We start from the raw sequence: 13,663 nt of genomic DNA, 5'->3' as shown, positions 1-13,663 counted from the left end.
ACTTTAACCTCTCTAAGAGCTGTGCATAAATGACTCCCTGCAAACCTAAATAAACTGAAGCAATGCTGTAAAGAAGAGTGAGCCAAAATCCCTCTACAATGTGAGAGACTAATACAGGGATACAGACAATAATCAGTTTATTGGTGCTGAAGGTGGTTTTACAAGCTACTGAATGATATGATATACTTCAGTTTTTCACATACACATCATGACTGTACAGTTTGATTTTTAAGTTCTCATGAGTTGCAAAATTAGTAGATTTTTATTTTGAATTTCTCATAGGAAAATGTCCTTCCATCCATTCTCTTCCACTTTTTCTCATCAGGGCTGGATCTATCCCAACTATCATAGGGCAAGAGTCAGGGTATACCCCGGACAGGTCACCAGTCTGATGCAGGGCAATTTAGAACAACAAATTAATCTAACCCTACCAACTGCATGTCTTTAAAACATGGGGTGGGGCAGGGTAGGGTTAGGTTAAACCAGAGACCTTATGCAAACATGGGGAGAACATACAAACCACGCACAGAAGCCCTGGCTAGATGTTGGAGGCGAACTCAGGACCTTCTGAGGCAACGGTGCAAGCAAGCCACAGCAACTTCTGCTGGACCACATATTCATTATAAGGACATTTCCACAAAAGACTTTGTCTGTATATCGGTTTTATCTGTTTTATAACAGGTTTCTACGTTCTGGTGGGTTCTTAGGAGATCCGTGTCAAAATTATAAGTTTTATCTTAACAACAGTAACATCAGGTGAAAGAGGACATGCATGCATGTGCTTTGAGGTGTAATTTAAACACGTAAAGAGAAAGGTCTCAACTAAAGACGAGGCTTAAAACTTAAAGGTGATGTTATCCTAATGTGACAACCAGAGCGAAGGAGACAATATTTCATAAAACTATGACTGTGGAAAAGACCACAGAAGATATCAACACACTGATTCAGTCATTAGCGCTCTGGAGCTTTGTGACCTGAGCCCTGGGCCACACTTCATGAGTGGAAACACACAGTGTGCCCCAGGGCTCGGGTTCCAAAGCAGGCTGGGCTTTTTCAGCCACTGCTGTTCGAAGTAGCTATTTTGCATCAGCATACACAATTATTCAAGTAAATCAATTGGAAATAGTTAATAAAAACTATTTAAATAACAGTGATGTCAGTTAGGAGATAAATGGTGCTACACCATCTGACTGACTCTGACATATAATACGGGAGTTGTTGCTGTGGCATCGGGCTGCAGCAACAGCATTAATACTTCCAAACCAGCATCTCATCAGAGGTTATATAAGGTACTTTTCAGCATTCAGCACATTAAATTCATTTAATGTGGGTCCCCCACAGTCTACAAAAAGGAAAATTTACCAAGAGCCCTTTGCATGTTGTTGTTGTTTTTTTTTGCAATTAAGCAAATACCTGAAAGGCCATGCCACATAGGCTGTTTGCGGGTTTTATTTTCCCACTCACTCTGTCATCACCGGGCAGCAGTTGAGCACACAATGTCAAGTTATTCCCATGTGATAAAACGAGCGTTGAAAGGGTATCAGGAGTCGTAAAATATGCTGCCGTTTATAAATTATGAATTAAATAACGTCAATAAAATGATGCTTGACGCTACTCTGAGAGCAAAGGCCAGCCATAATTAATGCTGCTTCTGTTTATACTTTATAAAGAGGCACTGCTTTCCATCCAGTTCCAAGAAACTCAAGTCATAACCACATGTTTGTGTTTTCACAGATTGAATCTGGACTATGATGTCTAATAAAAATATTTAATATCTTTAATAAACGTTAACAGTTACAGTGAAGCAATGGTACTTGTGATGATTTTGCTGCGTTGTGAAGTCAATCCTTACAGTGGCTCTTTGTCCTCCAGACTCAAGATGAAGTCAAACTCCTCTGCGAAGAAAGAAACAGTGTTCACAGCTATTTCTCTTTTATTTGTTTATTTATTTACTTTTTTCTTTCCGCTTCTGTCATACCGGTGTTGAGAGGCTGCACAGAGAGCCTAGCCCTTGTAAAAAGCGCCATGTCCTTGAGGGGCCCCCCCTTAGCGCGATGCTGCAGGTGGTGCTTTTTAAGCTCCGACAGAGGAAGAAAACGCTTCATCATCCTTTGATACTGGACGTCTACCTGAGGGAGAAGAGAACGAGCTCAGCCTTCAAGCTTGAGTCTTATCATTAACTGCGCTTAATGCGTTCAGCTTACCATGCTCCACTTGGGGTCGTCTGGTTTGCTGGTTGCATCATAATGCACATCTTTCCTGTCAAACTGAGTGTGGTCCACATAAGCTTCCTTCACAACCTAGAAAGAGGAAATGAAGCTGAACATCGGGCCCGTCTCGAGCTTTACCTAAATATAGAAGAGCGACTCACTTTCATGAGTCCTGCTATCCCCGGCTCCTTGCAGTTGCTGTGGTAAAAGAAAGCCAGCTGCCCCTCTTTCATCTGCCTCATGAAATTGCGTGCCTGCAGAAGATAAGCATAGCAAATTCAAAAATAATTTGCACAGTGGTGCAGTGAGCAGAGACAGAAAAGCCCTTTCAGGAGTAGCAGCGCATTGCTCCTTTTTTCAGATAAACATCTTCTTTTTGCAGGACTCTGTGCTGCAACTCTACCTGATAATTACGAACGCCATCCCAGCAGCTGGTCTGATCAGGCAGAGCCTTCAGGTCCTCGATGCCAAACTGCAGAGTGAACAGGAAGCATCAGACAAGTGAGACCAGCTCACACTTTAAAATGCGCTGACAAAGCTGGTGCTGCTCCATACCTTTACGTCGATGCCATTCTCAAAGCGGCTCTCGGGCTCAGACTTCATCAGCCAGCGACTGTACTGTGGAGAACCAGAAGACGCCGAGCTCTCGTCAGTTTTTCCACCAGAAGTTGCAGCTTTCCTCTTCTTCAAAGCTGGGGACACTGGCTCCCTGTCATCATCTTTGCCTGTGGTTTGGAAGCACTCTTTAGTTAAAACTGTGTTTACACGCACTCTTCGAGGGGTTGAATGTCACAATAATTTGGTGTTTTTAATGATTTCTTTGAACCGTTCTTTTTCCAGGGTGGAGTGATTGTACAGCATAAATCTGTGATGACTTTAAAAAACAAGAACAAGCGCTTAAGTTATAATAATAAGCGGCACTGGAGGTTCTGCAATGTTGTTATTTCTTTGGCAGCACCCATTGGATTGACCAATACTCAGAACAATGGAAAAAATCGAAGGAACTTAGTAAACATCTAATAAATAGAATTGTAGATTAACACAAGTTGGGAATGTCTCTTAGAAATGCAGATTCCAAAATAATCAGTGCAAACACAACTTTCCGGGGTTCTAGAAGAAGACCCACACTGTCACCCTCGCATGAGCAGAAATTGGTTCAGATGTTCAGGAACAACTAAAGGACCAAAAAGGTTCAAGCCTAGCATGAACGGGAAACTAATGGAACAACAGGAAAACTGTCTACAGTGAAGTTAGTTTTACAGTGCCATGGACTAACTGTCAAGCATGGTGGTGGTAGCATCATGGGCACAAAGTAGATGGAATAATGAAGGAGGAGAACTATGTCCAAATTGTTCAACTTCACCTCAAATCAACCTGGACACAATTGAGTGTTTCAATCAGACAATGATGCCAAACACATGTGAAATCTGGTTTTGTAATTGATAAAGCAGGTTAACATTAAGCTTCTGGGATGGCCTTCCCAAAGCCCCAACCTAAACCCTATTGAACATTTTTGGACTATTTGAATGAACCCTACCAATTCTTCAAAAAAAGAGTGGTCAAACATGCAGCCAGAATTATGCATGAAGTTTGTTGATGCCCACCCAAAGTGTGTGGTTGACGTGCAGCTTGCTAAAGGACAGTCAACCAAATATTAGTGGGGGTGTTTGAATGCACTTGACTCATTATATAAAATTGAGACTAAATTCAAAATAAATTCACACTTGTGCACCCAATGGTTTTGGTTAATTAATTAAAGATGTAGCTATAAAATATTCTACCCTGGAAAATCCTTAGAAATCCTGAAATTACTCTGAGATTCATGCCCAGGATGAGTGTATTAACCTTCTAATATCAGACAGGTGATTTTCTTCTGTGATTTGATTTACCTACCTGAACCTGTATTCCTTTTACTGACTCTGGCCTTTTTCTTTGGTGGCATCTCTTTGACTCTGTAAAGATCCACAAAAGGTTTGGATGGTTTGTTTCTGTAAAGCTTGTGAGGGCAAAAACACAAGAAGTTTTAGGTATAACTTGTACTCTGGTAGCTCTCCCACCAAGAACTCAGACAATCAGCATTTTTTCCTTTTTATCCACTAATGATTTCCATCCCTTATATTTATATCCATTTATACTTTTCTAAAGTTCATACAAAGTGTTGTTAACTGAAGAACATTAGGTTGGGTCAGTGTCTTGTCTCTTTATGTAATCCCAAACGGACTACTCTAAAAATCATTCAAAATGAGTCCAAGATCACATAAATTTGGCTTTATTTACCGGTAGTTGCGTCCAGCCGCAATTAATGTTGGTAAGCACAGCAGTCTTCCAATGAGCCGTGATTATCTTCTTCATGTAGGAAGCTTTAATTTGAGAAGTGTTACTAACATATATTTTTAATAACCACAGTTTACATCAGTAGTGGCAGACTGAAGGTTAGAAACACCTCAACTTAAATAACACAACCACAAATTGTATTTGGTGTGACTCAAGTGCTTGCTGTAACTAAAGAAAAACATACTGCACTAGTTAACAATATTAATGCTGGTATTATTAAATGTTTTCTGAATAAGTGCTCTTATTTACATGTGTAAACTGCTTAGACACTAACAAGCAGCAGAAACACAGAAGCATCAGGAATGCGTGCAAACTAGACGTAACGTACTGTCCGGAGATAAACTCGGTAATAATCAGTCATGGAGTCGTAGCTTCAGCTCCGCACAGCTCCAGCCATCAATCCCGCGGAAAAAACTGCAACACGTGACCTAAAAACCGTATAGGTGCACTCGATTTATTCTCCAGCCACTGCCGTGTGTCCGCTGTAGAAGCACTGCCGCCATATTGGTACGGGGAACACGTGACTATTTTCAGGCCTTTTGGTTTATTAGGAATTAAATTAATCGGATTTTATTGTCTATTTATTTTTCGTTTGCCTGTTTACTTCAGTTTTTATGACAATAACACCCCTTTATTTTTATTATTATTATTATTATTATTATTATTATTATTATTAATATATTATTATTATTATTATAACCTACAAATAAACAGGGTGTAAGTTAAGTCAAAGTCAACTTTATTGTAAGTTTTCAGTGTGTACAGGATACACATGGAAACGACTAAAGTGAATCCAAAATAAAATAAATAGTCTGAGAATATGTGATAAAGAAAGTAAATATGAGGTTACAAAGTGTTATGTTATGTGTTAAAGCCTACAGAATTGTTGGTATTAATGTATAAAGGTTAAAAGGATTCTCAAAGCTATATACATTTATTCATTTATGCAAGCTTCACAATTTTATGGAAGCTTGTTTCCAAAATAAGTTTTGCCAGGCAGAGTGTAAATTGTAAAAAATTTTAATTAACTTGAGATGTTATTGATTTATTAAGACAAAATATTAACTTCTCAAGTTGAATTCTGAGATGTGAACCTGAAATATTCACTTACAGATGGCAAAATAAGTGAATACGTTAACAAAAGAAAAAAATAAAAAATAAATCAGTGGTAGACACAAGTTTCCATCATTTACATTTCACAATTTAAATATCATTATTTAAAAAGATATACAATTAAAAAATAATGTTATGGACCCTACACTGTAGTGTAATAATCAAACTGGTCATGTCATACATCTGAATAAATAACAGCAAATAAATGCCGTGGTAGTTCAAAAACTTTTTCATAAGCATAATATCAATACTCACTTGTGTTATCTAGCATAAATGAATTACTTCATGTGATTAAACAAATCAAAGTAAAATTTCTAAACATGTATAAATGTTTAAAATATTTACTTTCAACATTTCGTTTAATTGAAACGAACCCCGTTTCAATATGGCACCTTTAAATGCGTAATACAAGCCGGAAGTGCGACTACAAACTACAATAACCAGCAGTCCCGCTGCCGAGTGACTCACCACTGTAGAGGTAAACATGGCTGCTGTAGGAGCTCTGTCGAGAATAGCCCGGCTGGGCTCCAGAATATGTAAAAATCGTGTAACATTAAGCGGAAACTCACAGAGAAGAGGAATAGCCGCATGCATCGACCGTAAGTACCAGAAAACGAGATCTACTAGCTTTAAGTAATACAAGTAGCTCTAAAAACTCTGTTTCTTTCATTTACCTCATTGGACCTGAAGCAATGAAATGAACCAGCGATATGTTAAGTAGTCACACAGCTTTGTAGCAAACAAACGTGACTGCTGATTAAGATAAAAAAAAAAAGAAGCTTATGCTACACATATTCAGCGCTTTTATTTACTTATTTATCGCAGCCGACTGTCATTGGTTGGTTTGTTAGATCTCAGTTCCAGTCGGAAGGCAGAGAAAGCTGCACGCCTCTCCTTAGCACCGCCCCTCTCTTTCGGATTATTCAACACCTAGATGTTATTTAAATCATCGTGGCTGTTATGTTGTAATGTGTTAGGTATAACAGGACATAATACTCTATGATATTAGATGTTTTTCAGTTCAGTTCAATTCTATTTTATTTATATAGCACCATATCACAACACCATTTGCCTCAAGGCACTTTGTATTGTAAGGTAAGGATCCTACAATAATACAAAGAAAACAGAAAAAACCCAGCACTCATATGACCTCTTGTGAGCAAGCGCTTTGGCAGCACTAGGAAGGAAAAACTAGAAGGAGGACGAAACCTCCAGCAGAACCAGACTCGGGGAGGGGCGTCCATCTGCCACAGCTGGCTGGGGTTGAGGGACAAAGACAGGACAAAGACTGTGGAAGAGAGCTAGAGATTAATATAGGTTTATAAATACATAGTGAGTAAAAAAGGTGACTATTTATATACTCTAAATTAATCTCTGTTTAACAATATGCTGTAGACACTTATGAGGGAATTCTTAGCCTGGGTTCAACGTGACCTGAGCCAGACTGTGAAGACATGAAATATGAACAGTATGTAATGGTTAAAAGCACACAGAGCAGTTTCTGTATTTAATGTCCTCCGCTCTTTGTCTGCAGCTTCCCACGGACTCACAGATGAACAGAAGGAGTTTCAAAAAGTGGCCTTTGACTTTGCAGCCAATGAAATGGCCCCACACATGGCAGAGTGGGACCAAAAGGTATGAGCTAGGAGGCTTAAAACACTGTTATTAATCAAACGTGAAAGCAACAGATGTGAGGGGTTCAAAACCATGTTTGCTCATATAAAGGCAATCTTTTGTATCAATCCAAAGTCCTGATCAGGAGAAAAAAAAAGTAAAAATAAGTATTAGGCAATAAGTAACTAGTAACAGCACTAGGCAGGGTGTGCTAATGGTTAGATGTTTCTTCCCCACTCAGGAAATCTTTCCAGTGGAGACCATGCGTAAAGCGGCCCAGCTGGGTTTCGGTGGGATTTACGTTCAGCCAGATGTTGGAGGATCTGGCCTTTCTCGGCTGGACACGTCGATCATCTTTGAGGCTTTGTCCACGGGATGTGTGAGCACCACAGCCTACATCAGCATCCACAAGTATGAATAATAAGATTATTTTGGTTGGGAGCATTTTTAAAAGACGCCATATTTACAGCAGGTGTCAGTTTGTCTGGATTATACATACAGGAAGATGGGTACACTGTGGCCATGAAGGGATGAACGTGGTCGGTAACAATACTCAGGTTCACTTTAGCATTTAAATAATTGGTACTTCAGCAGGCTGAACTGTTAATACAAGGCAGGATGGATCCATGCTTTCATGTTGTTCATGTCAAATGTTGAAGCTGAAATCGAGACTCAACAGACCAGGCAACATATCTCTAGTATCCAATTTTGGTGAACTCGTGCGAATCTTAGCCTCAGTTTGCTGTACTTAGCTGACAGGAGTGGTACTCTGTGTACTCAGACTAGGGCTGGGCGATATGACCCAAAATTCATATCTCGATATTTTTTAGCTGGATGGCGATATAAGATATATATCTCGATTTTTTTTTTAAGCCATAAGTTAAGAACAAAAAGAGAGTTTTTAGTCACACTGTGTCCCAGATGTCACACGGGCACTTTTATTTACATACAGCGTAGATGTACATGAAGAAATTACTCAAAAATAAATTATCAGCATTTATTAAATAATCATGGTCCATAAATAAAAGAAAACAATGTTGTTTTTGTGCATAACAAAAAGCTCACAATTGTGCAGTCAAAATGTAAACTAATAGACGCTGAGCGTAATAACAAAGAGACAGATTTCACAGCTGCACCACGTCTCTAAACAGGTGCCATTTGTGGTCCTTATACACACACAGTACGTATCACTCCGCGAGGCTCCTCCCCGGTAGCCGTAATCCTCCGACATCAAGCGGTGCAGCTCCGTAGCTTAGCAAAGTCATATTAAAACATTTTTTGACAGATTGCTGAGCGCTGTGTACCACATAAAATCGGTTCGCGGTCAGTAAGCACAACCAGAATTCATACATAAGGCGCACTGTCGAGTTTTGAGAAAATGAAAGGATTTTAGGCCGTGCAGCCCCTCCGGGCTGCATGTCGTTAGCGCGGTTAGCTCGCTAACACGTTGACGCCGTCCAGCCCCACGCACGGGGCCATCCGCGGTAACTCGCTAACGGAGATTTTCCGCTTTTATTGCCTGCAGGTGAAGCTATGGGGGAGGCGGAGTTGTGTTCAGTGAAGGAGAGGCGAGGCCGAGTAACGTTGCGTAGAGACAAAAGTGGACGAAAGAGAGGCAAACCTGCGGCTCCACAAGTATAATTATAACGTAACATAGGCTATATCGATATAAACGATATTGCCACATCTTATATCTCGTATGAAAATATATCGATATTTTTAAAAAACTCGATATATCGCCCAGCCCTAACTCAGACCAGCACGTATTCTACCAACACCATCATTAAATCACATTTCTTCCAATCTGATGCTCAGTTTGAACATCACTGGGTCGACTCGACTGTGTCTTCATGTCTAAATGCACTGAGTTGCTGTCATGTGATTGGCTGATCAGATATTTGTGTTAACAAACAGTTGAAGTGGTATGCCTAACAAAGTGGCCAGAGAGTGTATGTTATTTATTATTTATTTATGTTATTTATTTATTTGCATGTTAATCTCCTCTGTCCTCCTTATCTTTGCAGCATGTGTGCCTGGATGATAGACAGCTATGGCAATAAAGAGCAAAGGGAAAAGTTTTGTCCTGATCTCTGTTCTATGGAGAAGTTTGCCTCCTATTGTCTCACTGAACCAGGTGAGTCTGCATGCGAAAAGACAGCAGAGTTCTTTGTGTAAAATTATTCACAGCTGTCTATGTGAGAAATTCGTTTCACATGTATGTTGTTCTTCCACACATGTGAGTACTTTAGTTAAAGTTCAACCTGCGATCTTTGTTTTAGGCAGCGGCAGCGATGCTGCTTCTCTTCTGACCTCTGCTCAGCGGAAAGGCGACCATTACGTCTTGAATGGCTCAAAGGTAACTCAGACCTGTCTGTACGCTCATGTCATTTAAGGTCTGTAGAAATGCAAGCTCCTCTAATTTCTTCGGCACTTTTTAGGCCTTCATCAGTGGAGGAGGAGACACAGATGTCTACGTCGTGATGTGCAGAACTGGAGGTAAAGGACCTAAAGGTATCTCATGTCTGGTGGTGGAGAAGGGAACCCCCGGCCTCAGTTTTGGCAAAAAAGAAAAAAAAGTACGACTTCAGAGTTGCGCCACTTTGGTGTTCAACCACTAGATGGCAGAATTGAGCCAATCAGCTGTTAAAAACAATCTGTCCTCCAGGTGGGCTGGAACTCTCAGCCGACCAGGGCCGTGATATTTGAGGACTGTGCGGTTCCAGTGGCGAACCGGCTTGGTGAGGAAGGACAGGGCTTCAACTTCGCAATGAAAGGCCTGAATGGAGGCAGAATTAATATTGGTAAGGAGGAAAACACCACCCAAGTAGCCAAGCATCCAAAAACTGTGTCTTTTATACTTACAATCCAATGTAAATCTTTTTTTTTTTTTAAAGCTAGAAGTAACAGTATGTAATCTGCATCATAATTGGGCTTCAACGAGCTTCGGGGGAAACAGATTTGTGCATAAATTGCGTGCAGCGTGCTTTTAAAGAAACCTTGAGTTGGTTAAGGCATGACGAATGGTTTCAGTAGATTTGGATTAACACACTTTTATAAATGAGCATGCCCTTGGTTATGACCAGTAGCAGTGGTTTGCTCAGTAATAACTCAGCTCAAACCGTCAGTATTTGTGGTCACACAGTATTTGGCATTGACATGAAGGCGTTTAAAACAAAGCCAAACAACTTACTCACTGGTTTTCCTCTAAATACTCTGCCGCCAGCTTCCTGTTCTCTTGGGGCGGCGCATGCTTCTGTGCAGCTGGCGAGGGATCACCTGTTAGTGCGCAAGCAGTTTGGAGAAACACTCTCAAACAACCAGGTAAGCAGGTTCCCCTGTTTTCAGTTTATTTAGTGAAAACTCAGTGAAACAGAATACTTGTCCTGCCACTGTTATTCACGCCCCCCCCCCCCCCCCCCCCCCTCTTTTAATATGGTAGTTTCTTCAGTTCAAACTGGCAGAAATGGCCACCAAGTTGGTTGCGTCTCGCCTTTTGATACGTGAAGCAGCGCAGGCGTTGCAGGAGGACCGCCCCGATGCTGTTGCCATCTGCTCCATGGCCAAGCTCTTTGCCACAGACGAGTGCTTTAATGTGAGCAGTGCTAAGGAGGATTAACAGTATTTGGCTAAAAAGCATGAAATTAACTATATTAAGTGATCTTTTATGTTTTTTCCTGCTTGTATTCAACAGATCTGCAACCAGGCTCTTCAGATGCACGGTGGGTACGGTTACCTTAAAGACTACGCAGTGCAGCAGTTTGTCCGGGACATCAGAGTCCACCAGATCCTAGAAGGTGAGGTTTTTTCTCTCTCTTTAGCCTTTTTGTTTGTCTTTTGTCATATTTTAGTGTGGCTCCTTTGGTTTCATGTAAGGCAACTGTGATGCTGTTTTTCACCAGCTGTTTCCTGCTTTTGTTTCCCTTAAAGGAACCAATGAAGTGATGAGGATGATCATTTCCCGAAATCTGCTGTCGGAGTCGTGATAAAGCTCGTCCTCTGGATTTAAACTGACCATGTTGTTATGGTCTTCATATCTGGTTTGTTACAGTATGACTGGTGCTGCCCTGCACATCATAGTTTCAATGAATGTTTCCTGACTTGAGTGTATGTTCATCCACCCACCCTCCATCTAATAACCCTCGCAAATCAGCATCATTGTCATAAATAAACCCTTTAGACTCCATGTTTGAATGTGTACGCCACATCAGATGTAATGTAAGTTAGCACAACCAACTTCAGTGTAGTTTTTTCAATCCTTCTGTCACAAATCACCCTTGACACTCGTCTCCAACTGCTCCACCCTGCTGGCACTCCGTCTGTTGCTTTGAAGGGTTTACCCCAGGTAATTAAACTCATCCACCAGCGACGGAGAGATGACAGAGGAAAAAGTAATAAGAAAAAGTAACAGTTCATAAAATCCCAGCATCACTGTCCCTAAAGTGGTCTTTCAATCCTTATGTATATTCATGGTTATTGCAATTTTACTGTATTTCATCCTTTTCTTTGCTTTTTGCAGAATTACAGAAATATGTCACAGGTGCTGTGAAGGTTATATAATGAAATGTTACACTCCAAATAAAGCTTTCTTAAATTGGACTTCATTTGCAGTTTAGCACCTTTAGGTTTTTGTTTCCATTAAATATGGAACTGATCAATATTTAGTCAAATACTGCAGAACATTTTATTGAAAAACAAAATTCCATCAACAGTCAGAACTGCATTAAAAGTGCTACATGTAGTATTTCAACATCAGAACATCATTGCATCGTTATCTCCAGAGTTCAGTGTAATTGAAATCATGAAAACAAACAAGCAGAAAACATTGGTCAGATATCGAGGATGGACGCTTTCTTGAGCGGTCTCCACTACTGGCTCTGCCATATGTTTGCAGTAATCTTGTTATACTCAACAATTTTAAGCAAAATAGTCAGAAACCATCGCCTTTAACACTTATACTCACTACTTTGGTTACATTCCAGCTACCATAACAAGCAAAATCATCACGTTTTGAGTCCTTATCAGTCTTCAACCCACACTGAAACTGTTTCTTGATGTGAACATGAATGTGGGCCAGAAATGTGAAACTCTAGAAACTATTTTCAGTGTCTGAATTGTGTGTTTTTGCTCTGAACGAGTGCAGTTAGCCTGAGAAAAGTGAACTTTACACATCCAGGTAAAATAACATAAAAATGAAATTAGAAAAATCTCTTTACAATGAAGTTGTAGAAATCATAGAAATGTAGCCAAAACATTGCACGACAATCGCAAGTAAACCATCCTGCTTGCTACGGTTTACAATATCACTGTATGCTGCTACGTAAAATCAACACTTCTTTTCGTTCTAAGCATGGAAATAAAAATATATTTCTCTTTAATGAGCCTGATCGCAGCATTTAAAAGAAAACTGAAATGAAGAACGCTGCACTGGTTTGTCAACAAACCGAAGGAAGAGTTTGTTCCAGTGAAGCACGTTTTTTTCCTTCTCTCTCAACCTATCAGGCCTTCACCGAGAAAGGGCGCTTCATTGCGAGGGATTCTCTGTCCTTTGCTTCCCACGCCGTTACACCAGTGATCCAGCCTGGCTTTGAGCAGGCACCATGACAGCAACAGCTCCCATGCGTGTCAGAGTGGAGGAACTAACTTGTGGGGACACAGTGGGTGGAGGTGCCATCTGAGGCTGCGCCCCCTCAGTTCTTTTGGGGTTGGTGACCGCAGGGCTCCTGAGAACCTGCGAAGGAGCCCCGTTTGCACTCGGAGGCCGCCTGTGTTTACGCGACGGCGTGCCTCCGATGTTGTAGCCAGGAAGCCCTTGTAAGGTATTGGCTTCTCCAGGGCGCAGCTGGTAGGCGTTGATCACTGAGCTCGCGTCTGAAGCTGATATCGGGGAGTACGGATAGTGGAAGTTGGGCTGATGGGGGTCTCGTGGTTGAGGGCTGGTGGCTATGGAGGATAACGTGCCATTCTTGGACATACCATCTGAGCCTGTGTTGCTCTTTGCCCATGACACTCGCTTTGGTGCCTGAGCGTCCTCCCTGCGGTAAAAAGCAAGGAAAGAGGGTGAAAGAAAAATCATTAAAAAGGAGACAGAAAACAAAACAGAAGTGAAGTGCTTCAAGTAAAACGATAACGGACACTGCAGCTGCAATACTGTCAACAAAACACATTGAGTGACAGTATTTTATACTCACGTGATCTCCTAACAATCAAGTGCTTGTAAACTACTGATTTAGTGTAAACGATGCTCTACTTACACAGTATCAGTTACAAAGGTTAAATGTTCAAAAATGCACAAAAACTAGGATAGCATGAAAACACAGATAACACATACTTGCTGAATCACTGCTTTGCATTACTGTAAACGGACTCTTAGAAGCAGAAGGCTTGTTTGTTTT

At 40.8% G+C, this 13,663-nt stretch overlaps 3 protein-coding genes across 14 annotated transcripts in view; 1 reads left to right on the top strand and 2 right to left on the bottom strand.

Moving 5' to 3' along the window:
• Positions 1-127: 127 nt before the first annotated feature.
• thyn1 (thymocyte nuclear protein 1) lies at positions 128-6,462 on the bottom strand. 7 transcript variants are annotated; one of them, XM_086261856.1, is made up of 9 exons: positions 4,919-5,603; positions 4,488-4,573; positions 4,104-4,206; positions 2,766-2,935; positions 2,614-2,682; positions 2,372-2,464; positions 2,205-2,300; positions 1,979-2,129; positions 128-1,895 (listed from the first exon to the last, which is right to left on the bottom strand). In XM_086261856.1, exons 2-9 carry the CDS (start codon positions 4,560-4,562, stop codon positions 1,849-1,851), a joined length of 804 nt encoding a protein of 267 aa, XP_086117982.1. In that variant the 5' UTR covers positions 4,563-4,573; positions 4,919-5,603; the 3' UTR covers positions 128-1,848. The 7 variants fall into 7 exon arrangements, with proteins under 7 accessions (XP_086117982.1, XP_086117981.1, XP_086117983.1 ...); XM_086261855.1 differs by having other exon boundaries at positions 4,488-4,570; positions 4,873-5,602; XM_086261857.1 differs by having other exon boundaries at positions 4,104-4,162; positions 4,488-4,570; positions 4,873-5,591.
• Positions 6,127-11,867, top strand: acad8 (acyl-CoA dehydrogenase family, member 8). 2 transcript variants are annotated; one of them, XM_086261852.1, is made up of 11 exons: positions 6,127-6,256; positions 7,192-7,292; positions 7,513-7,682; positions 9,296-9,405; positions 9,551-9,627; positions 9,710-9,847; positions 9,937-10,072; positions 10,495-10,592; positions 10,711-10,863; positions 10,963-11,065; positions 11,199-11,867. In XM_086261852.1, exons 1-11 carry the CDS (start codon positions 6,142-6,144, stop codon positions 11,252-11,254), a joined length of 1,257 nt encoding a protein of 418 aa, XP_086117978.1. In that variant the 5' UTR covers positions 6,127-6,141; the 3' UTR covers positions 11,255-11,867. The 2 variants fall into 2 exon arrangements, with proteins under 2 accessions (XP_086117978.1, XP_086117979.1); XM_086261853.1 differs by lacking the exon at positions 6,127-6,256 and adding an exon at positions 6,609-6,752.
• Positions 11,868-11,880: 13 nt separating this feature from the next.
• The window catches only part of esamb (endothelial cell adhesion molecule b), a 63,819-nt gene continuing 62,036 nt past the window's right edge, over positions 11,881-13,663 (bottom strand). The window contains exon 9 of one of the 5 annotated variants that reach the window (XM_086261849.1): positions 11,881-13,303. In XM_086261849.1, the coding sequence (XP_086117975.1) occupies positions 12,832-13,303 (472 nt within the window). In that variant the 3' untranslated portion in view covers positions 11,881-12,831. The remainder of the gene's footprint in view (positions 13,304-13,663) is intronic. The other 4 variants (XM_086261846.1, XM_086261848.1, XM_086261850.1 and 1 more) reach the window with 4 other exon arrangements.

Source organism: Aulonocara sp. 'chitande type north' Nkhata Bay, linkage group LG14 (genome assembly GCF_057382095.1).
Source record: "Aulonocara sp. 'chitande type north' Nkhata Bay isolate Kocher_YH1m ecotype deep benthic linkage group LG14, A_spYH_male_GT1.1, whole genome shotgun sequence".
Lineage (NCBI taxonomy): Eukaryota > Metazoa > Chordata > Actinopteri > Cichliformes > Cichlidae > Aulonocara > Aulonocara sp. 'chitande type north' Nkhata Bay.
The sequence above is the reverse complement of the archived record's forward strand: the minus strand, read 5'-3'. Positions and strand labels throughout refer to the sequence as shown.